We start from the raw sequence: 22,266 nt of genomic DNA on the forward strand, positions 1-22,266 counted from the left end.
TGGGACATTGGGAATGGGGACATGGGACACGGAACATGGGATATGGGACGCGGGACATGGGACAGGGGACATTGGGACATCAGGACGTGGGGAATGGAACATGGGACACGGGACAGGGGACATGGGACAGGGGACATCGGGATTGGGACATGGGACATGGGATTTGGGGATTTGGGGGTCCCAGGGGAGAATTTGGAGGTCCCGGGGTTGTTTGGGGGGGGTCCTGGGAGGGGTTTCGGGTTTTTTTTTTAATCCTTGGGAAGATTTGGGGAATTTGGGGGTCGTGGGGGAGATTTGGGGGTCCCAGTGGGGGTTCTGGTGGTCCTGGTGAGAATTTGGGGGTCTGGGGCGGATTTGGGAGGTTCCGCGGTGGGATTTGGGGCTCCCAGGGAGGAATTTGGAGGGTCTGGGGAGGGATTTGGGGGTCCCAGGGGGTGGAATTTGGGGTCCCGGGGGGATCGGGGGGGTCCTGGGGGGAATTTGAGGGTCTCAGGAGGGATTTGGGGGTCCCGGGGAGGGATCTGGGAATCTCAAGGGTGGAATTTGGAGGTCCTGGGGTGGAATTTGGGCGTCCCAGGGTGGAATTTGGGAGTCTCGGGAGGAATTTGGGGGGTCCCGGGGTTATTTGGGGGTCCCGGGGAGGATTTTGGGGGGGTCCCGGAGGGGTAATTTGGGGCGCCCACCATGTTGTGCAGGCAGAGCTGGATGCTCGTGAGCTGCTTGAGGGTCTCGTTGTCCCGTTTGACCTCGTTCACACACTGCGCCAGGTCCTGCCAGGGCGGATTTGGGGACGGGGGGCGGCTCCGGTCAGAGACCCCCCGAAACCCCAAATCCCCCCAAAAATCCAAAATCCCCATCGAAAAATACCCCAAATTCCCCCAAAATCCAAAATCCCCTCGAAAACCCCAAATCCCCCCAAAATCCAAAATCCCCTCGAAAAACCCCAAACCCCCCCAAAATCCAAAATCCCCTCGAAAACCCCAAATCCCCCCAAAAATCCAAAATCCCCTCGAAAAACCCCAAATCCCCCAAAAATCCAAAATCCCATCGAAAACCCCAAATCCCCCCAAAATCCAAATCCCCTCGAAAAACCCCAAATCCCCCAAAAATCCAAAATCCCATCGAAAAACCCCAAATCCCCCCAAAAATCCAAAATCCCCTCGAAAAACCCCAAATCCCCCAAAAAATCCAAAATCCCATCGAAAAACCCCAAATCCCCCAAAATCCAAAATCCCCTCGAAAAACCCCAAACCCCCCCGGCCCCCCCAGCCGCACCCTCATGGCGTCCAGCGCCCCCCGCAGGCGCTCGCGCTCGGCCGCCTCCGGGGTCAGCTTCACCAGCTCCTGGGGGGGTCAGAGGTCACCGCGTGTCACAGGTGTGCCCCCAGGTGTGTCCCTCCCCTCCAGGTGTGCCCCCAGGTGTGTCCCAGGTGTGTCCCAGGTGTGTCCCAGGTGTGTCCCCAGCTGTCCCCAGGTGTGTCCCAGGTGTGTCCCAGGTGTGTCCCAGGTGTGTTCCCATAGCCCCCAGATGTGTCTCAGGTGTGTCCCAGGTGTGCCCCCAGGTGTGCCCCCAGGTGTGTCCCAGGTGTGTCCCCAGCTGTCCCCAGGTGTGTTCCAGGTGTGTCCCAGGTGTGTCCCTCCCTTCCAGGTGTGTCCCCAGCTGTCCCCAGCTGTCCCCAGGTGTGTCCCAGGTGTGACTCCAGGTGTCCCAGGTGTGTCCCAGGTGTGTCCCCATGCCCCCAGGGGTGTCCCAGGTGTGTCCCAGGTGTGTCCCCATGCCCCCAGGTGTGCCCCCAGGTGTGCCCCCAGGTGTGTCCCAGGTGTGTCCCCATGCCCCCAGGGGTGTCCCAGGTGTGTCCCAGGTGTGTCCCAGATGTGTCCCCAGCTGTCCCCAGGTGTGTCCCAGGTGTGTCCCCATGCCCCCAGGGGTGTCCCAGGTGTGTCCCAGGTGTGTCCCCATGCCCCCAGGGGTGTCCCAGGTGTGTCCCAGATGTGTCCCAGATGTGTCCCAGGTGTGTCCCAGGGGTGTCCCAGGTGTGTTCCAGGTGTGTCCCCAGCTGTCCCCAGGTGTGTCCCCATGCCCCCAGGTGTGTCCCAGGTGTCCCCAGGTGTGTCCCAGGTGTGTCCCAGGTGTGTCCCAGCTGTGTCGGGGTGTCACCTGGAGCAGCAGGTGATATTTCAGCACCCTCTGCATGGGCACCATCAGCAGGTCCCGCAGGGAGAAGCGCCCGTTGTTGGCCCGCTGGGAGCACTCCTGGGGACAGCGGGGACAGCGGGGGACAGCGGGGACATTTGGGGACATTTGGGGACATTTGGGGACATTTGGGGACATTTGGGGTGAGTTTGGGGTCAGTTTGGGGTCAGTTTGGGGTCATTTGGGGACATTTGGGGTCATTTGGGGTCATTTGGGGTGAGTTTGGGGACATTTGGGGTCAGTTTGGGGACATTTGGGGTCATTTGGGGTCAGTTTGGGGTCATTTGGGGTCATTTGGGGGACATTTGGGGACATTTGGGGACATTTGGGGTCATTTGGGGTGAGTTTGGGGACATTTGGGGTCATTTGGGGACATTTGGGGACATTTGGGGTCAGTTTGGGGTCATTTGGGGTCAGTTTGGGGTCATTTGGGGTGAGTTTGGGGACATTGGGGTCATTTGGGGTCATTTGGGGTCAGTTTGGGGTCATTTGGGTAGTTGGGGTCATTTGGGTGGGTGAGTTTGGGTTCAGTTGGGGACATTTGGGGTCATTTGGGGTCAGTTTGGGGTCATTTGGGGTCATTTGGGGACATTTGACATTTGGGGACATTTGGGGTCATTTGGGGTGAGTTTGGGGACATTTGGGGTCATTTGGGGACATTTGGGGACATTTGGGGTCAGTTTGGGGTCATTTGGGGTCAGTTTGGGGTCATTTGGGGTCATTTGGGGTGAGTTTGGGGACATTTGGGGTCATTTGGGGTCATTTGGGGACATTTGGGGACATTTGGGGTCAGTTTGGGTCATTTGGGGTCATTTGGGGTGAGTTTGGGGACATTTGGGGACATTTGGGGGTCATTTGGGGTCATTTGGGGACATTTGGGGTCAGTTTGGGGTCAGTTTGGGGACATTTGGGGTCATTTGGGGTGAGTTTGGGGACATTTGGGGGTAATTTAGGGTCATTTGGGGTCATTTGGGGACATTTGGGGTCATTTGGGGACATTGCGGGTCATTTGGGTCACTTTGGGGACATTTGGGGTCAGCAGGAATCAGAGTCATTTGGGGGTTTGGGATTTTGGGGGTTCATGAAGAGGTTGGGAGGGGATTTTTGGGGGTGTTTTGGGGTGTTGTGGGGGGTGTTTTGGGGTGTTTTGGGGTGTTTTGGGTGTTTGGGTGTTTTGGGGTGTTTTGGGGTGTTTTGGGGTGTTTTGGGGTGGTTTTGGGTGTTTTGGGTGTTTTGGGGTGGTTTTGGGGTGGTTTTGGGTGTTTTGGGGTGTTTTGGGGTGTTTTGGGGTGGTTTTGGGGTGGTTTTGGGGTGTTTTGGGTGTTTTGGGGTGTTTTGGGGGCGTTTTCGGGGCTCACCTGGAGCTTCATGCGCAGGTCGGTGCAGGTGGAGAGCTGGTCCAGGCGCCGCGCGGCCGCTTCCACCTGGCTGCAGTAACGGCCGTAGAGCAGGAACCTGCGGGGGAGACCCCAAATCCGCCCAAATCCACCCAAAATTCACCGAGATCCACCCAAAATCTGACCAAATCCACAAAAACCCATCCCAAATCCGCCCAAATTCACCCAAAATTCACCCAAATCTGCCTAAATCCACAAAAACCCATCCCAAATCCACCCAAATTCACCCAAAATCCACCCAAAATCTGACCAAATCCACAAAAACCCATCCCCAAATCCATCGAAATCCACCCAAAATTCACCAAAATCCACCCAAAATATGACCAAATCCACAAAAACCCATCCCAAATCCATCGAAATCCACCCAAAATTCACCGAAATCCACCCAAAATCTGACCAAATCCACAAAAACCCATCCCAAATCCATCGAAATCCACCCAAAATTCACCGAAATCCACCCCAAAATCTGACCAAATCCACAAAAACCCATCCCAAATCCACCCAAAATTCACCGAAATCCACCCAAAATCTGACCAAATCCACAAAAACCCATCCCAAATCCATCGAAATCCATCAAAAATTCAAAGAAATTCACAAAAAATCTGCCCAAATCCACCCAAAATTCACAGAAATCCACCCAAAATCTGCCAAAACCTACAAAAGTCCATCCAAAGTCCACCCAAAATCCACCCAAAATTCACCCCAATGCACCCAAACTTCACAGAAATCCGCCCAAAATCTGACCAAATCCACAAAAACCCATCCCAAATCCATCGAAATCCACCCAAAATTCACAGAAATCCACCCGGAATCTGACCAAATTTACAAAAATCCATCCAAAATCCATCCGAATCCACCCAAAATTCACAGAATTCCACCCAAAATCCCCCTGGCTGCAGTAACGGCCGTACAGCAGGAACTGGGGGTGGACACCCAAAATCCGCCCAAATTCACCCAAAATTCACCCAAAATCTGCCTAAATCCACAAAAACCCATCCCAAATCCGCCCAAATTCACCCAAAATCACCCAAAATCTGCCTAAATCCACAAAAAATCATCCCAAATCCGCCCAAATTCACCCAAAATCACCCAAAATCTGCCTAAATCCACAAAAAATCATCCCAAATCCGCCCAAATTCACCCAAAATCACCCAAAATCTGCCTAAATCCACAAAAAATCATCCCAAATCCGCCCAAATTCACCCCAAATCCAACAAAATTCACAGAAATTCGCCCCAAATCCACCCCAAATTTGCCCAAATCCTCCCAAATCCCCCCAGGACCCCTCAAACCCCCCTAAATCCCCCCAAGTCCCTCCGGACCCCCCAAATTCCCCCAAATCCCCCCCCAAAATCCCCCAAAGCCCCCCCCAAATCCCCCCCGGACCCCCCCAAATCCCCCCAGATCCCCAAATCCCCCCCCAGATCCCCCCCCCAAAATCACCACAGGACCCCCTGGACCCCCCCCCAAATCCTCCCAAATCCCAAAATCCCCCAAACCACCCAAACCCCCAAATCCTTCCCCCCAGGACACCCCAGGACCTCCCCAACCCCCTCCCCAAATTCCCCCAAATCCCCCCCAAAATGCCCCCCCCCAAACCTCACCAGGACCCCCCGGGAGCCCCCGGACCCCCCAAATTCCCCCAAATATCCCCAAATCCCCCCAAATCCCCCAAATCCCCCCAAATCCCCCCCCGGACCCCCCAAATCCCCCCAAATCCCCCCCAAATCCCCCAATCCCCCCAAATCCCCCCAAATCCCCCAATCCCCCCAAATCCCCAAATCCCCCCAAATCCCCCCAAATCCCCCCAATCCCCCCCAAATCCCCTCAAATCCCCCCAAATCCCCCCAAATCCCCCCAAATCCCCCCAATCCCCCCCAAATCCCCTCAAATCCCCCCAAATCCCCCCAATCCCCCCCAAATCCCCCCAAATCCCCCAAATTCCCCCAAATCCCCCCCGGACCCCCCAAATCCCCCCAAATCCCCCCAAATCTCCCCAAATCCCCAAATCCCCCCCAAATCCCCCCAAATCCCCCCAAATCCCCCCAAATCTCCCCAAATCCCCAAATCCCCCAAATCCCCCCAAATCCCCCCAAATCTCCCCAAATCCCCAAATCCCCCCAAATCCCCCCAAATCCCCCCAAATCCCCCCAAATCCCCCCAAATCCCCCCAAATCCCCAAATCCCCCAAATCCCCCCAAATCCCCCCAAATCCCCAAATCCCCCCAAATCCCCCAACCCCCCCGTACCTCTCCTTGTACTGCAGGAACAGGGGGGGCAGCGCCCGGCCCGCCCCGCCCCCCCCCAGCGCCCCCCGCAGCTCCCCCAGGAAACGGCGATGCAGCTCCAGCAGCTCCTGCGAACTGGGGTCACTGGGAGCACTGGGACCGGCACTGGGGGCACTGGGACGGGCACTGGGATGGGGACTGGGGGCACTGGGGGGCACTGGGATGGGGACTGGGAGCACTGGGATGGGGCACTGGGGGCACTGGGAGCACTGGGACCGGCACTGGGGGCACTGGGGGCACTGCGGGCACTGGGAGCACTGGGGGCACTGGGGGCACTGGGACCGGCACTGGGGGCACTGGGGGCACTGCGGGCACTGGGGAACGGGCACTGGGGGCACTGGGAGCACTGGGATGGGGCACTGGGGGCACTGGGGACACTGGGATCAGCACTGGGGGCACTGGGTTGGGGACTGGGAGCACTGGGAGCATTGGGGGCACTGGGATGGGGACTGGGAGCACTGGGACAGGCACTGGGGGCACTGGGATGGGGACTGGGAGCACTGGGGGCACTGGGATGGGGCACCGGGGGCACTGGGAGCACTGGGACCGGCACTGGGGGCACTGGGATGGGGACTGGGAGCACTGGGAGCACTGGGACTGGCACTGGGGGCACTGGGGACACTGGGGAGGGGACTGGGGGCACTGGGAGCACTGGGGGCACTGAGACCGGGACTGGGAGGGCTGGGGGGTTACTGGGAGCACTGGGAGGGCTGGGAGGGGTTAACTGGGATTAACTGGGGGGGAGAAGTGTGCAGGGTCACTGGTGTCACTGGTGTCCCCACGTCCCCACGTCACTGTCACCTCCACCTTACTGGTCGGTGTCACCGGTGTCACTGGTGTCACTGGTGTCACTGGTCACTGTTACTGATGTCACTGGTGAATGTCCCTGTGTCCCCTGTCCCCGTGTCCCCGTGTCCCTGTCACCTCCACGTTACTGGTCAGTGTCACTGGTGTCACTGGTGTCACTGGTGTCCTGTGTCCCCCTGTCCCCATGTCCTTGTCACCCTCATATTACTGGTCAGTGTCACTGGTGTCACTGGTCAGTGTCCCAGTGTCCCAGTCACCTCCACGTTACTGGTCAGTGTCACTGGTGTCACTGGTGTCACTGGTCAGTGTCCCCATGTCCTCATGTCCCCATGTCCCCCTGTCCCCTGTCCCTGTCACCTCCACGTTACAGGTGTCACTGGTGTCACTGGTCAGTGTCCCTGTGTCCCCTGTCCCCTGTCCCTGTCACCTCCATGTTACAGGTGTCACTGGTGTCACTGGTCAGTGTCCCCCTGTCCCCTGTCCCTGTCACCTCCACAGTACAGGTGTCACTGGTGTCACTGGTCAGTGTCCCCCTGTCCCCTGTCCCTGTCACCTCCACGTTACAGGTGTCACTGGTGTCACTGGTCAGTGTCCCCCTGTCCCCTGTCCCTGTCACCTCCACGTTACAGGTGTCACTGGTGTCACTGGTCAGTGTCCCTGTGTCCCCTGTCCCCTGTCCCTGTCCCTGTCACCTCCACGTTACAGGTGTCACTGGTGTCACTGGTGTCACTGGTCAGTGTCCCCCTGTCCCCATGTCCCCATGTCCCCCTGTCCCTGTCCCCATGTCCTCATGTCCCCATGTCCCCCTGTCCCCTGTCCCTGTCACCTCCACGTTGATGAAGACGCTCTCCATGTCCCCATGTCCCCATGTCCCTGTCCCCATGTCCCCATGTCCCCTGTCCCCATGTCCCCTGTCCCTGTCACCTCCACGTTGATGAAGACGCTCTCCATGTCCCCATGTCCCCATGTCCCCCTGTCCCTGTCCCCATGTCCCCATGTCCCCTGTCCCCTGTCCCTGTCCCTGTCACCTCCACGTTGATGAAGACGCTCTCCATGTCCCGCGGGCTCAGGAAGTGCCGCAGCGGCCGCAGGAAGTGCTGGGGACACCAGGGGACACCGGGGGACACCGGGGGACACCGCGCCTTACTGGGAGCACTGGGAGCGCTGGGAGGCCCCGTGTGGCCGCCTCTGTCCCCAGTGTCCCCAGTGTCCCCAGTGTCCCCAGTGTCCCCAGTGTCCCCGATGTCCCCGATGTCCCCGCAGTGTCCCCATGTCCCCACCTGGTAGATGGCCTCCAGGGTCTTGGAGTCCCCAGTGACCCCAATGTCCCCAATGTCCCCAGTGTCCCCAGTGTCCCCAATGTCCCCAGTGTCCCCAGTGTCCCCAATGTCCCCAATGTCCCCAGTGTCCCCAGTGTCCCCAGTGTCCCCAGTGTCCCCACCTGGCAGATGGCCTCCAGGGTCTCGGTGTCCCCAATGTCCCCAGTGTCCCCAGTGTCCCCAGTGTCCCCAGTGTCCCCACCTGGCAGATGGCCTCCAGGGTCTCGGTGTCCCCAATGTCCCCAGTGTCCCCAATGTCCCCAATGTCCCCAGTGTCCCCAATGTCCCCAATGTCCCCAGTGTCCCCAGTGTCCCCAGTGTCCCCACCTGGCAGATGGCCTCCAGGGTCTCGGTGTCCCCAGTGTCCCCAGTGTCCCCGATGTCCCCAATGTCCCCGATGTCCCCGCAGTGTCCCCAGTGTCCCCACCTGGCAGATGGCCTCCAGGGTCTCGGTGTACCTCTCCTCGGTCTGTCTCAGCTCCTGCAGGCAGCACAGCCGCCGGTCCACGCCGCCCTTCTGTGGGGACACGGGGACGGTCACCGCGGCCGGGGGGACACAGGTGGGAAAGGGGGGACACAGGTGCGTCTGCAGGTGACACAGGTGTCCAGGAGGGGACACAAGTGCCCAAGGAGGTGACTCAGGCGCCTGAGGGGCTGAGACACGTGTTTGGAGGGGACAAAGGTGTGCAAAGGTGACAGAGATGCCCGGGGGGGGACAAAGGTGTCCCAGGTGTTTTTTTTGAGGGGTCCCAGGTGTTTTTGGGGTGTTCCAGGTGGTTTTTTGGGGACCCCCATGTGTTTTTGGGGTGTCCTAGGTGTTTTTGGGGTGTCCCAGGTGGTTTTCTGGGTGTCTCAGGTGTTTTGGGGGTCCCCGGGTGGTTTTGGGGGGTCCTCAGGTGGTTTTTTGGGTGTCCCAGGTGTTTTTTGGGGTGTCCCAGGTGGTTTTGGGGTCCCCAGGTGTTTTTGGGGTGTCCCAGGTGGTTTTCTGGGTGTCCCAGGTGTTTTGGGGGTCCCCAGGTGTTTTTGGGGTGTCCCAGGTGGTTTTCTGGGTGTCTCAGGTGTTTTGGGGGTCCCCGGGTGGTTTTTGGGGGTCCTCAGGTGGTTTTTTGGGTGTCCCAGGTGGTTTTTTGGGGTGTCTTAGGTGTTTTTGGGGTGTCCCAGGTGGTTTTGGGGTCCCCAGGTGTTTTTTGGGGTGTCCCAGGTGGTTTTTTGGGGACCCCCAGGTGTTTTTGGGGTGTCCCAGGTGTTTTTTGGGGTGTCCCAGGTGTTTTGGGGGTCCCCAGGTGGTTTTTGGGGTGTCCCAGGTGGTTTTTTGGGGGTCCCACCCACCGCGGCCGGGGGCGCCTCGACCCTCATCAGGTCCTCGTAGACGTCGTCGCCGTCGTCGCCCTCGGCCTCCACGCAGTCGTAGAGGTCGTCGTCCTCCTCGGCCGTGTCACTGCGGGGTGGGGACAGCTGGGGACACCCCGGGACGCCCCCGGCGCCCCCTGATTGTCCCCAGATCCTCTGCGGGCCCATAATGTCCCCAAATGTCCCCAAGGGTCCCTTATTGCCCCCAAATATCCTCCAGTGTCCCCAAAGGTCCCTTATTGTCCCCAAATGTCCCCCCAAGGTCCCCAAATCCCCCTGATTGTCCCCAAATGTCCCTCCCAGTGTCACCCCAAATCCCCCTGATTGCCCCCAAATACTCTGGGCCTCCATAATGTCCCCAAATGTCCCCAAATGTCCCCAAATGTCCCCAATAATGTCCCCCCAATGTCCCCAAATCCCTCCTGATTGTCCCCAAGTCCTGTGGGCGTCCATAATGTCCCCAAATGTCCCCCAAACCCTCCAATGACCCCAGACCCCTGCCCAGTAGCCCCCCAGTGTCCCCCCCCAGTATCCCCAGCTCCTCCCAGTATCCCCAGTCCCTCCCAGTATCTCCCAGTCCCTCCCAGTCCCCCCAGTGTCCCCAGTCCCTCCCAGTCTGTCCCAGTATCTCCCAGTCCCTCCCAGTCCCTCCCAATCCCTCCCAGTCCCTCCCAGTATCTCCCAGTCCCTCCCAGTCCCTCCCAGTATCTCCCAGTCCTCCCCAGTCCCTCCCAGTCCCTCCCAGTATCTCCCAGTCCTCCCCAGTCCCTCCCAGTCCCTCCCAGGCCCTCCCAGTCCCTCCCACTCCCCCCCAGTCCCTCCCAGTCCCCCCAGTGTCCCCAGTCCCTCCCAGTCCCTCCCAGTCCCCCCAGTGTCCCCAGTCCCTCCCAGTCCCTCCCAGTCCCCCCAGTGTCCCCAGTCCCTCCCAGTCTGTCCCAGTATCTCCCAGTCCCTCCCAGTCCCATCCCAGTCCCATCCCAGTCCCTCCCAGTATCTCCCAGTCCCTCCCAGTCCCCCTCAGTCCTCCCCAGTCCCTCCCAGTCCCATCCCAGTCCCATCCCAGTCCCTCCCAGTATCTCCCAGTCCCTCCCAGTCCCCCTCAGTCCTCCCCAGTCCATCCCAGTTCCCCCCCAGTCCCTCCCAGTCCCTCCCAGTCCCCCCAGTGTCCCCAGGCCCTCCCAGTCCCTCCCACTCCCCCCCAGTCCCTCCCAGTCCCCCCAGTGTCTCCCAGTCCCTCCCAGTCCCTCCCAGTCCCTCCCAGTTCCCCCAGTGTCCCCAGTCCCTCCCAGTTCCTCCCAGTCCCTCCCAGTCCCCCCAGTGTCCCCAGTCCATCCCAGTCCCCCCAGTGTCCCCAGTCCCTCCCAGTCCCCCCAGTGTCCCCAGTTTCCCGCTCACTCGATGAGGTCGGACAGGCCGCTGTAAATGTCCTCGTCCCCAACGCTGTCCCCGGACGGGAATGGCCTGAGGGACACGGCCGGACAGCAGTGACCGTCGGGAGTGGACACCGGGGACCCTCGGGGATGGACACCGGGGACTGGACACCGGGGACTGGACACTGGTGACCCTCGGGACTGGACATTGAAGACTGGACACTGGTGACCCTCGGGACTGGACAGTGGGGACCGGACACCACTGACCCTTGGGGATGGACACCGGGGACTGGACACTGGGGACTGGACACTGGGGACCCTCGGGGATGGACAGTGGGGACTGGACACTGGGGACTGGACACCACTGACCCACGGGGATGGACACCACTGACCCTCGGGGATGGACACCGGGGACTGGACACTGGGGACCGGACACCACTGACCCACGGGGACTGGACACCGGGGACCCTCGGGGATGGACACTGGGGACTGGACACTGGGGACCCTTGGGGACTGAACAGTGGGGACTGGACAGTGGGAACCGGACACCACTGACCCACGGGGACTGGACACTGGAGACCCTCGGGAGTGGACACCAGTGACCATCGGGGACTGGACACCAGTGACCCTAGGTAATGGACACTGGGGACTGGACACTGGTGGCCCTCGGGACTGGACACCGGGGACTGGACATCGGGGACTGGACACCAGTGACCCCCGGGAATGGACACTGGGGACTGGACACTGGGGATCCTCGGGACTGGACGCTGGGGACCAGACACCACTGACCCATGGGGACTGGACACCGGGGACCCTCGGGAGTGGACACCAGTGACCCTCGGGGACTGGACATTGGGGACTGGACACCAGTGACCCTTGGGAATGGACACTGGGGAGTGGACACAGGGGACTGGACACTGGGGACTGGACACCAGTGACCCTTGGGAATGGACACTGGGGAGTGGACATCACTGACCCTCGGGGACTGGGCACAGGGGACTGGACATCACTGACCCTTGGAGACTGGACACCAGGGACTGAACACCAGGGACCATCCGGACTGGACATCTGGACACCCTGGGACTGGACACCAGGGACTGGACATCTGACATGCTTAAGGGATTGGACACCTGAGACCCTCGGGGGATGGACATCTGGATCCTTCAAGGACTGGACATTTGGGACCCTTAGGACTGGACACCTGGACCCTCAGGGGCCGGACACTGTGGTCACTCAGGGAGGGGACTGGACACCTGGACACTCAAGGACCGGACACCTCAGTCCTGTCCACTCACGTGAATCCTTTGCTCTGCGCGATCGGGGTCCAGGAGAGCGTTGAGAGCGTCTCGATCACCTGAGGACACACAGGTGACATCGGGGGCAGTGACCCGTGACCCCTGACCCCTGGACCCCAGCCCTCAGGACACCTGGACCCTTGACCCCACCTTGCCGAAGTCCTGGACGTCGAAGAGGTCGAAGGCGCCGAAGAGCCGGTGCTTGGGGAGCCCGAATTTGTCGGCGCAGGCGGTCAGGAAGGTGCGGATGTTCCTCAGGCACAGGAACTGCGGTGGCACCGCCACCGTGTCACTGTCACCCGTGTCACCGTCACCCGTGTCACCGTCACCAGTGTCACCCGCCATCCCCGCCCACTGTCACTGTTACCGGTGTCACTATCAACACTGTCACCATTACTGGTGTCACTGTGACCAGTGTCACCATCACTGTGTCACCGTCACCAGTGTCACCGTCACCGTGTCACCATCACCATGTCACCCGCCATCCCCGCCCAGTGTCACCCCTGTGTCACTGTCACCGTTACCGGTGTCACCGTGACCAGTGTCACCGTGACTAGTGTCACCATCACTGTGTCACCGTCACCAGTGTAATGGTCACCAGTGTAATGATCGCCAGTGTCACCGTCACCGTGTCACCGTCACCATGTCACCCGCCATCCCCGCCCAGTGTCACCCCCTGTGTCACTGTCACCGTTACCAGTGTCACTATCAACAGTGTCACCATTACCTGTGTCACCGTGACCAGTGTCACTGTCACTGATGTCACCGTCACCAATGTCACCCGCCATCCCCACCCAGTGTCACCCCTGTGTCATTGTCACCGTTACTGGTGTCACCGTCACCAGTGTAACCATTACCAGTGTCACCAATGTCACCATCACCTGTCACCGGTGTCACCCACTACCCCCTCCAGTGTCACTGTCACCAGTCTCACCGTCACCAGTGTCACCTTCACTTGTGTCACCTTCACTGGTGTCACCATCACTGGTGTAACCCACCATCTCCCCCACAGTGTCACTGTCACCAATGTCACCATCACCAGTGTCACCGTCACCGGTGTCACCCACCACCTCCACCCAGTGTCACCCTTGTCATCCCTGTCATTGTCACCCTCAAAATCAGTGCCGTCATCTCTCCACAGTTGTGACAGCTGTTGTCACCAGTGGTGACATTGGCACTGCCACCAACTCCGTCACCAACGCTGTCATTGTCATCGTCCACCTCGTGAACGTTGCCGCCATCATCACTGTCACCAGCACTGCCGTTGTCATTGTCACCCCGTCAACGCCGCCATTGTCCCTGTCCTTGTCACCCACTTGGCGCCATCACCACCACCATGATTGTCACCATCGCCAGCATTGTCACTGTCACCCCCGTCAACACCACCACCATTGTCACCACTGCTGGCACTGGCACCGCCATCATCTCTGTCACCAATGTCGTCATCATCACTGTCACCCTTTGCCAACATGGCGATTGTCTCTGTCACCCCCTCGGCACCGTCATCGCCAAGATTGTCACCATCACCACCATCGTCCCTGTCCCTGTCACCTCCCTGGCACCATCGCCACCATCGTCACCGTCATTGTCACCATCACCACACCGTCACTGCCCTCGTTCTCACCGGCTCTGTCATTGTCACCATCAATGTCACCATCATCCCCGTTGTCTCATTGTCATCATTGCCCTGTCACCGTCATTCACACCAGCCCTGTCATTGTCACCATCAACGTCCCCACCATCATCATTCCCCACTGTCCCGTCGTCATCATCACCCCACCTCTCTCAATCGCACCATTGTCACCATCAGTGTCACCATCACCATTCCCATTGTCCCCACCATCACCATCACCCTCCTCCACAGCCACCACTGCCACTGTCATTGTCCCCATTGTCACCATCCCCATTGTCCCCATCATGGCCACCACCCTCACCCCCACCCACCATTCTCACCATCGATGTCCCCATCATCATCACCCCCATTGTCCCCATCGTCCCCATCGTTGTCACCACCAATGTCCCCGTCACCATCCCTATTGTCCCCATCATGGCCACCACCCTCCGCCACAGCCACCACTGCCACTGTCATTGTCCCCATTGTCACCATCCCCATTGTCCCCATCATGGCCACCACCCTCCGCCACAGCCACCACTGCCACTGTCATTGTCCCCATTGTCACCATCCCCATTGTCCCCATCATGGCCACCACCCTCACCCCCACCCACCATTGTCCCCATCGTTGTCACCACCAATGTCCCCATCATCATCACCCCCATTGTGCCCATCGTTGTCACCACCAATGTCCCCGTCACCATCCCTATTGTCCCCATCATGGCCACCACCCTCCGCCACAGCCACCACTGCCACTGTCATTGTCCCCATTGTCACCATCCCCATTGTCCCCATCATGGCCACCACCCTCACCCCCACCCACCATTGTCCCCATCGTTGTCACCATCGATATCCCCATCATCATCACCCCCATTGTCCCCATCGTTGTCACCACCAATGTCCCCGTCACCATCCCTATTGTCCCCATCATGGCCACCACCCTCACCCCCACCCACCATTGTCCCTGTCACTGTCACTGTCACTGTCACCCCCCCCGTGTCCCTCCCTGTGCCCACCGCCCCCCGTCCCTCCCTCGGCTCTCACCTGTGACATCTGTGGCCGGGGACAGATGTCGCGGGAGGGGACAGCGCGGGGCAGGAGGGCGTTGAGGAGGTGGCACAGCAGGACCCCGTCCCGCAGCGCCTGCGCCAGGTCCCACACCTGTCCCCCGGGGCTGCTGGCCCGGTGACCCGCGGGCAGGACGCGCGCGGCCACCAGCCAGTGGGCACACTGCCGCCACACCTCCATGGGGACAACGGGGACACGGGGTGGGGGCGACCTGGTGGGATGGACTTCTGTGCAGGTGGGTCCTGGTGGGACAAACTCTGGAGGAGCTGGTGCAGGTGGGTCCTGGTGGGACAGACTCTGGAGGAGCTGGTGCAGGTGGGTCCTGGTGAGACAAACTCTGGAGGAGCTGGTGCAGGTGGGTCCTGGTGGGATGAACTTGGATGGAGTTGGGTCCTGGGATGGTCTTCTATGGAAGAATTGATGGTGGTGGGTCCTGGCAGGATGAATTTCTGTGGAGGTTGGTCTGGGTGGGATGAAGTTCGATGGAGGTGGGTCCTGGTGGGACAAACTCTGGAGGAGCTGGTGCAGGTGGGTCCTGGTGGGACAAACTCTGGAGGAGCTGGTGCAGGTGGGTCCTGGTGGGACAAACTCTGGAGGAGCTGGTGCAGGTGGGTCCTGGTGGGACAAACTCTGGAGGAGCTGGTGCAGGTGGGTCCTGGTGGGACAAACTCTGGAGGAGCTGGTGCAGGTGGGTCCTGGTGGGACAAACTCTGGAGGAGCTGGTGCAGGTGGGTCCTGGTGGGATGATCTTCTATGGAAGAACTGGTGGAGCTGGGTCCTGGCAGGAGGAATTTCTCTGGAGGAGCTGGTGCAGGTGGGTCCTGGCGGGATGAACTTGGATGGAGTTGGGTCCTGGGATGGTCTTCTATGGAAGAACTGATGGTGGTGGGTCCTGGCAGGATCAGTTCCTGGGGAGGGGCTGGTGGAGTTGGGTCCTTACAGGATGAATTTCAATGGAGGTGGGTCCTGGCAGGATGAATTTCAGTGCAGGTTGGTCTGGGTGGGATGAAGTTCGATGGAGGTGGGTCCTGGCAGGATGAATTTCTGGAGAGGAGCTGGTGGAATTGGGTCCTGGCAGTATGAATTCAATGGAGTTGGGTCCTGGCAGGATGAATTTCAGTGGAGTTGGGTCCTGGCAGGATGAATTTCAATGGAGTTGGGTCCTGGCAGGATGAATTTCAGTGGAGTTGGGTCCTGGCAGGATGAATTTCAATGAAGTTGGGTCCTGGCAGGATGAATTTCAATGGAGTTGGGTCCTGGCAGGATGAATTTCAATGGAGTTGGGTTCTGGCAGGATGAGTTTCAATGGAGTTGGGTCCTGGCAGGATGAATTTCAGTGGAGGTGGGTCCTGGCAGGATGAATTTCAATGGAGTTGGGTCCTGGCAGGATGAATTTCAGTGGAGTTGGGTTCTGGCAGGATGAATTTCAGTGGAGTTGGGTCCTGGCAGGATGAATTTCAGTGGAGTTGGGTCCTGGCAGGATGAATTTCAATGGAGTTGGGTCCTGGCAGGATGAGTTTCAATGGAGTTGGGTCCTGGCAGGATGAATTTCAGTGGAGGTGGGTCCTGGCAGGATGAATTTCAATGGAGTTGGGTCCTGGCAGGATGAATTTCAGTGGAGTTGGGTTCTGGCAGGATGAATTTCAGTGGAGTTGGGTCCTGGCAGGATGAATTTCAGTGGAGTTGGGTCCTGGCAGGATGAATTTCAATGGAGTTGGGTCCTGGCAGGATGAGTTTCAATGGAGTTGGGTCCTGGCAGGATGAATTTCAATGGAGTTGGGTCCTGGCAGGATGAATTTCAATGGAGTTGGGTCCTGGCAGTATGAATTCAATGGAGTTGGGTCCTGGCAGGATGAATTTCAGTGGAGTTGGGTCCTGGCAGGATGAATTTCAATGGAGTTGGGTCCTGGTAGGGTGAATTTCAATGGAGTTGGGTCCTGGCAGGATGAATTTCAATGGAGTTGGGTCCTGGCAGGATGAATTTCAGTGGAGTTGGGTCCTGGCAGGATGAATTTCAATGGAGTTGGGTCCTGGCAGGATGAATTTCAGTGGAGGTGGGTCCTGGCAGGATGAACTTCAATGGAGTTGGGTCCTGGCAGGATGAGTTTCAATGGAGTTGGGTCCTGGTAGGGTGAATTTCAATGGAGTTGGGTCCTGGCAGGATGAATTTCAGTGGAGGTGGGTCCTGGCAGGATGAATTTCAATGGAGTTGGGTCCTGGCAGGATGAATTTCAATGGAGTTGGGTCCTGGCAGGATGAATTCAATGGAGTTGGGTCCTGGCAGGATGAATTTCAGTGGAGGTGGGTCCTGGCAGGATGAATTTCAGTGGAGTTGGGTCCTGGCAGGATGAACTTCAATGGAGCTGGGTCCTGGTGGGATGATCTTCTACGGAAGAGCTGATGGAGTTTGGGTCCTGACAGGATGAATTTCTGTGGAGGAGCTGGTGGAGGTGTGTCCCGGTGGGATGACCTTCAACGGAGTTGGGTCCTGGCAGGGTCAACTGTGGAGGAGTCGATGGAGGGGGGTCCAACCATCACCTTCTGGCCAGGAGCTGATGGAGATGGGATCCCAGTGGAAGTCAGATCCAGTGGAGGTGAGATCCTGGTGGAGGCCAGATCCTGGATGAGATCCCGGTGGAAATGAGATCCTGGTATAGGTGAGATCCTGGTGGAGATGAGATCTCACTGGGGGTGGGATCTTGGTGGAGATGAGATCCCGGTGCAGGTGAGATCCTGGTGGAGGTCAGACCCTGGTGGAAATGAGACCCCAATGGAGATGAGATCCTGATGTGGAGATGAGATCCCAGGGGAGGTGAGATCCCAGTGGAGATGAGATCCCAGGGGAGGTCAGATCCCAGGGGAGGTCAGATCCTGGATGAGATCCCAATGGAGATGAGATCCCGATGGAGATGAGATCCCGATGGAGATGAGATCCCAGGGGAGGTCAGATCCTGGATGAGATCCCAATGGAGATGAGATCCTGATGGAGATGAGATCCAGATGGAGATGAGATCCCAATGGAGATGAGATCCTGATGGAGATGAGATCCCGATGGAGATGAGATCCCAGGGGAGGTCAGATCCCAGGGGAGGTCAGATCCTGGATGAGATCCCGATGGAGATGAGATCCCGATGGAGATCAGATCCCAGGGGAGGTCAGATCCCAGGGGAGGTCAGATCCTGGATGAGATCTCGGCGGAGGTGAGACCCCGGTGCAGGTGAGCTCCCAGTTTTGGTGCGCTCCCGGTGTCCCCACCCCTGTCCAGAGCAGCACCAGGTGAGGCCCGGCCTCGTGTGGCCTCGGCAGGACCCCGTCCGCTGATGACCCCCGGCTGACCCCCAGCTGACCCCCGGCTGACCCCCGGCTGACCCCCAGGACACCCCCAGGACAAACCTCAGCTCCTCCACCGCCGTCCTGGGGCCGCTCCTGGCGCGGGGGGTCCCTTCCCCCCAGGAAGGGGAGGAACCGGAGGCGCCGGGGCCCCGCGGGGCCACCGCCGGTGACGAGTGACAGACGTGGGTCCCCGTCCCTCCGCCGCGTCCTGGCGTCACCCAGGGGCTCCTTCTCCTGCTCCCCCCGCGGTCCGGTGGCCCGTGGGGACACCGCCGGGGCGGTCGGCGCCGCTGGCCTGGCCCGGGGAGGTGGCCCAGGGGACAATGGAGGAGCGGCGCCTGCGCCCCAGGGGTGCCGCGGGGGACAACGGGAACTGGTGGCCCGGGTGGCTCCCGGGTGGCTTCCGGGGACCTCCCTGTCACCGTCACCGTCACCGTCACGGCGGCGGGGAGGAGCTGCCACCGCGGCGGTGTTGGGGACAATGGGGACATGGCGGAGGGGATCTGGGGACTGGAGCCAGGCCAAGGTCACAGCAGGGGTCAAGGTGACCTGGACATGGTGGCCCAGGAGGGGTCCAGGTGGCCCAGAAGGTCCAGGAAGGGTCCAGGAGAGGTCCAGGTGGCCCCTGGACATGGTGGCCCAGAAGGTCTCACAAGGGATCCAGGTGGCCCAGGTGGCCCAAGAGCGACCCAGGTGGCCTGGACATGGTGGCCCAGGAGGGGTCCAGGTGGCCTAGAAGGTCCAGGAAGGGTCCAGGTGGCCAGACATGGTGGCCCAGGAGAGGTCCAGGTGGCCTGGACATGGTGGCCCAGGAGAGGTCCAGGTGGCCTCTGGACATGGTGGCCCAGGAGGTCTCACAAAGGGTCCAGGTGGCCCAGGGGGTCAACGAGGGGTCCAGGTGGCCTGGACGTGGTGACCCAGGTGACCCAGCAGGAGTCCAGGTGACCTCTGGACATGGTGGCCCAGAAGGTCCAGGAGGCATCCAGGTGGCCCAGGTGGCCCTAGAGGGGTCCAGGTGACCTCAAGATATGGTGGCCCAGAAGGTCCCAGAGGGCTCCAGGTGTCCAGGACCTGTTGGGGGGTCTCAGGATGGACCCAGGTGTTGGGGTCCTACCAAGGGTTTGGGCTTGACCCAGCTCCAGGTGGGACCCAGGTGTCCAGGCCCAGGTGTCCAGGTCCCACCAGGGCTCCTGGACGTCACTCAGGACCTGTCCAGGGTCACCAGGGATCCTCAGGTGTCCAGATCCAGGTGTCCAGGTCCTACCAGGGGTCCAGAAGGTCACTCAGGTCCTGTCAGAGGTCACCAGGGGTCACCAGGTGTCCAGGTCCCACCAGGGCTCCTGGACGTCACCCAGGACCCATCAGGGGTCTCAGGATGGACCCACCCAGGTGTCCAGGACCTGTCAGGGGTCACCAGGGGTACTCAGGTGTCCATGTCCAGGTGTCCAGGTCCTACCAAAGGTCCTGGAGGTCACTCAGGACCCGTCAGGGGTCACCAAGGGGTCACCAGGTGTCCATGTCCAGGTGTCCAGGTCCTACCTGGAGGTCACCAGGACCTGTCAGCGGTCTCAGGGAAGACCACCCAGGTGTCCAGGACCTGTCAGGGGTCACCATGGGGTCACCAGGTGTCCCTGTCCAGGTGTCCAGCTCCCACCAGGGGTCCAGGAGGTCACCCAGGTCCTTTCAGGGGTCACCAAGGGGTCACCAGGTGTCCGTCCCTTATTGGGGGGTCCCAAGGAGGACCCTCCCCACCCCCACCCCGGCCCTGCAGCGTCCCCAAATCCCATCCCAGTGTCCCCCGATGTCTCTGGGCGTCCCCTTGGTGTCCCCCGGTGTCCCCAGTGTCCCCAAGTCCCATCCCAGTGTCCCCCAGTGTCCCCCCCCAGTGTCCCCCGCTGTCCCCCCGCTGTCCCCCCAGTGTCCCCCAGTGTCCCCCAGTGTCCCCCCCCAGTGTCCCCCGCTGTCCCCTCAGTGTCCCCCAGTGTCCCCCCGCTGTCCCCCCGCTGTCCCCTCAGTGTCCCCCGCTGTCCCCTCAGTGTCCCCCGCTGTCCCCCGCTGTCCCCTCAGTGTCCCCTCAGTGTCCCCTCAGTGTCCCCTCAGTGTCCCCTCGCTGTCCCCCCAGTGTCCCCTCAGTGTCCCCTCAGTGTCCCCCCAGTGTCCCCCGCTGTCCCCCCAGTGTCCCCCGCTGTCCCCCCCCAGTGTCCCCCGCTGTCCCCCCAGTGTCCCCCCAGTGTCCCCCGCTGGTGTCCCCCCAGTGTCCCCCGCTGTCCCCCCGCTGTCCCCTCAGTGTCCCCCGCTGTCCCCCCGCTGTCCCCCCAGTGTCCCCCGCTGTCCCCTCAGTGTCCCCCGCTGTCCCCCCAGTGTCCCCCCGCTGTCCCCCCGCTGTCCCCTCAGTGTCCCCCGCTGTCCCCTCAGTGTCCCCCGCTGTCCCCCGCTGTCCCCTCAGTGTCCCCCCAGTGTCCCCTCAGTGTCCCCTCAGTGTCCCCCCAGTGTCCCCTCAGTGTCCCCTCAGTGTCCCCCCAGTGTCCCCCGCTGTCCCCTCAGTGTCCCCCGCTGGTGTCCCCCCAGTGTCCCCCGCTGTCCCCCCAGTGTCCCCCGCTGTCCCCCCAGTGTCCCCCCGCTGTCCCCCCCAGTGTCCCCTCAGTGTCCCCCGCTGGTGTCCCCTCAGTGTCCCCCGCTGGTGTCCCCCCAGTGTCCCCCGCTGTCCCCCCCAGTGTCCCCTCAGTGTCCCCCGCTGTCCCCCCCCCAGTGTCCCCGCTGTCCCCGGCCCCCCGCCGCCCCCCCCGCGGTGTCCCCGCGATGTCGCAAGCCCGGCGGTGGCCCCGCGGTGGCCCCCCGCCAGCGCCTTCCCCGAAATGAGGAACGGCCGCGCCGCCCCTCCCCCCGCCGCTCCCAACCCCCACCCGGGGGCACCCAAAGGTGCGGGACCCCCCACCCCCCCCCCAAAATGACCCTCACCCCCCCCCGGCCCCCTCCCCCCACGGGGGGGTCCCCGCGTGCCCCACCCCCACCCCACCCCCCCCCGGTGGCCGGAGTGGCCGGAGCCCCCCCTCCCCCACTCCCCTCCCCCCCCACCCATGGGTGGGCCCGGGTTACCCATTAACCCCCGGGGCGGCCATAAAGGGACCCCCCCGCCCCAAATCCCCCCTGTCGCCGTCGCCGTCGCTGTCGCCGTCCCCTCCCCGCGGCCATGGGGGCTCCGGCGGCGCTGCCCCCCCCCGCCCCCCTCCTCCTCCTCATCTTCGGCCTCCCGGTGCTGCTGGGGACCCCCGCCCGCGCTCAGCTGTGAGAGACCGCGACCCCCACCCGTGGGACCCCTCAACCCGCCCGTGGGACCCCTCAACCCACCTGTGGGACCCCTCAACTCACCTGTGGGACCCCCCACCCACCTGTGGGACCCCTCAACCCACCCATGGGACCCCTCAACCCACCTGTGGGACCCCTCAACTCACCTGTGGGACCCCCCACCCACCTGTGGGACCCCTCAACTCACCTGTGGGACCCCCCACCCACCTGTGGGACCCCTCAACTCACCTGTGGGACCCCCCACCCACCTGTGGGACCCCTCAACTCACCTGTGGGACCCCCCACCCACCTGTGGGACCCCCACCCATCCAGGGGACCCCCCACCCATCCACGGGACCCCCCACCCATCATGGGACCCCTCAACCCACCTGTGGGACCCCCCACCCATCATGGGACCCCTCAACCCACCTGTGGGACCCCCACCCATCCAGGGGACCCCCCACCCATCATGGGACCCCCCAATCCTTGGGACCCCCCCACCGATCCAGGGGACCCCCCACCCATCCAGGGGACCCCCCACCCATCATGGGACCCCCCACCCATCATGGGACCCCTCAACCCACCTGTGGGACCCCCACCCATCATGGGACCCCCCAATCCTTGGGACCCCCCCACCGATCCAGGGACCCCTCAACCCACCTGTGGGACCCCCCAGTCCTTGGGACCCCCCCATGGAATCTCCTTTTTTGGGACCCCCCCCCCCCAATCCTTGGGACCCCCCCACCCACCTGTGAGACCCCCACCCACCCAAGGGACCCCCCAATCCTTGGGACCCTCCCACCCTCACCCAGGGGATCCCCCCCAATCCTTGGGACCCCCCCACCCACCTGTGGGGCCCCCACCCATCCACCTGTGGGACCCCCCACCCACCCGTGGCACCCCTACTCACCCATGGGACCCCCATGGAACCCCCATTTTTGGGACCCC

At 61.3% G+C, this 22,266-nt stretch overlaps 2 protein-coding genes across 2 annotated transcripts in view; one reads left to right on the top strand and one right to left on the bottom strand.

Annotated features, from left to right (window-relative positions):
* Positions 1-15,634, bottom strand: part of LOC136305236 (proto-oncogene vav-like) — a 36,191-nt gene extending 20,557 nt beyond the window's left edge. Inside the window, 12 exon segments of the mRNA XM_066208541.1 lie at positions 684-770; positions 1,276-1,344; positions 2,159-2,254; positions 3,553-3,649; positions 5,841-5,947; positions 7,715-7,783; positions 8,433-8,522; positions 9,335-9,443; positions 10,751-10,816; positions 12,021-12,079; positions 12,171-12,287; positions 14,677-15,634. Coding sequence (XP_066064638.1) covers positions 684-770; positions 1,276-1,344; positions 2,159-2,254; positions 3,553-3,649; positions 5,841-5,947; positions 7,715-7,783; positions 8,433-8,522; positions 9,335-9,443; positions 10,751-10,816; positions 12,021-12,079; positions 12,171-12,287; positions 14,677-14,880 — 1,170 coding nt within the window. The 5' untranslated portion in view covers positions 14,881-15,634.
* Positions 15,635-21,223: 5,589 nt separating this feature from the next.
* The window catches only part of C3 (complement C3), a 44,719-nt gene continuing 43,676 nt past the window's right edge, over positions 21,224-22,266 (top strand). Inside the window, exon 1 of the mRNA XM_066208540.1 lies at positions 21,224-21,318. Within this exon, the coding sequence (XP_066064637.1) occupies positions 21,224-21,318 (95 nt within the window). The remainder of the gene's footprint in view (positions 21,319-22,266) is intronic.

Source organism: Chamaea fasciata, unplaced genomic scaffold (genome assembly GCF_029207755.1).
Source record: "Chamaea fasciata isolate MVZ Bird 193981 ecotype frontalis unplaced genomic scaffold, bChaFas1.0.hap1 SCAF_333, whole genome shotgun sequence".
NCBI classification, from domain to species: domain Eukaryota; kingdom Metazoa; phylum Chordata; class Aves; order Passeriformes; family Sylviidae; genus Chamaea; species Chamaea fasciata.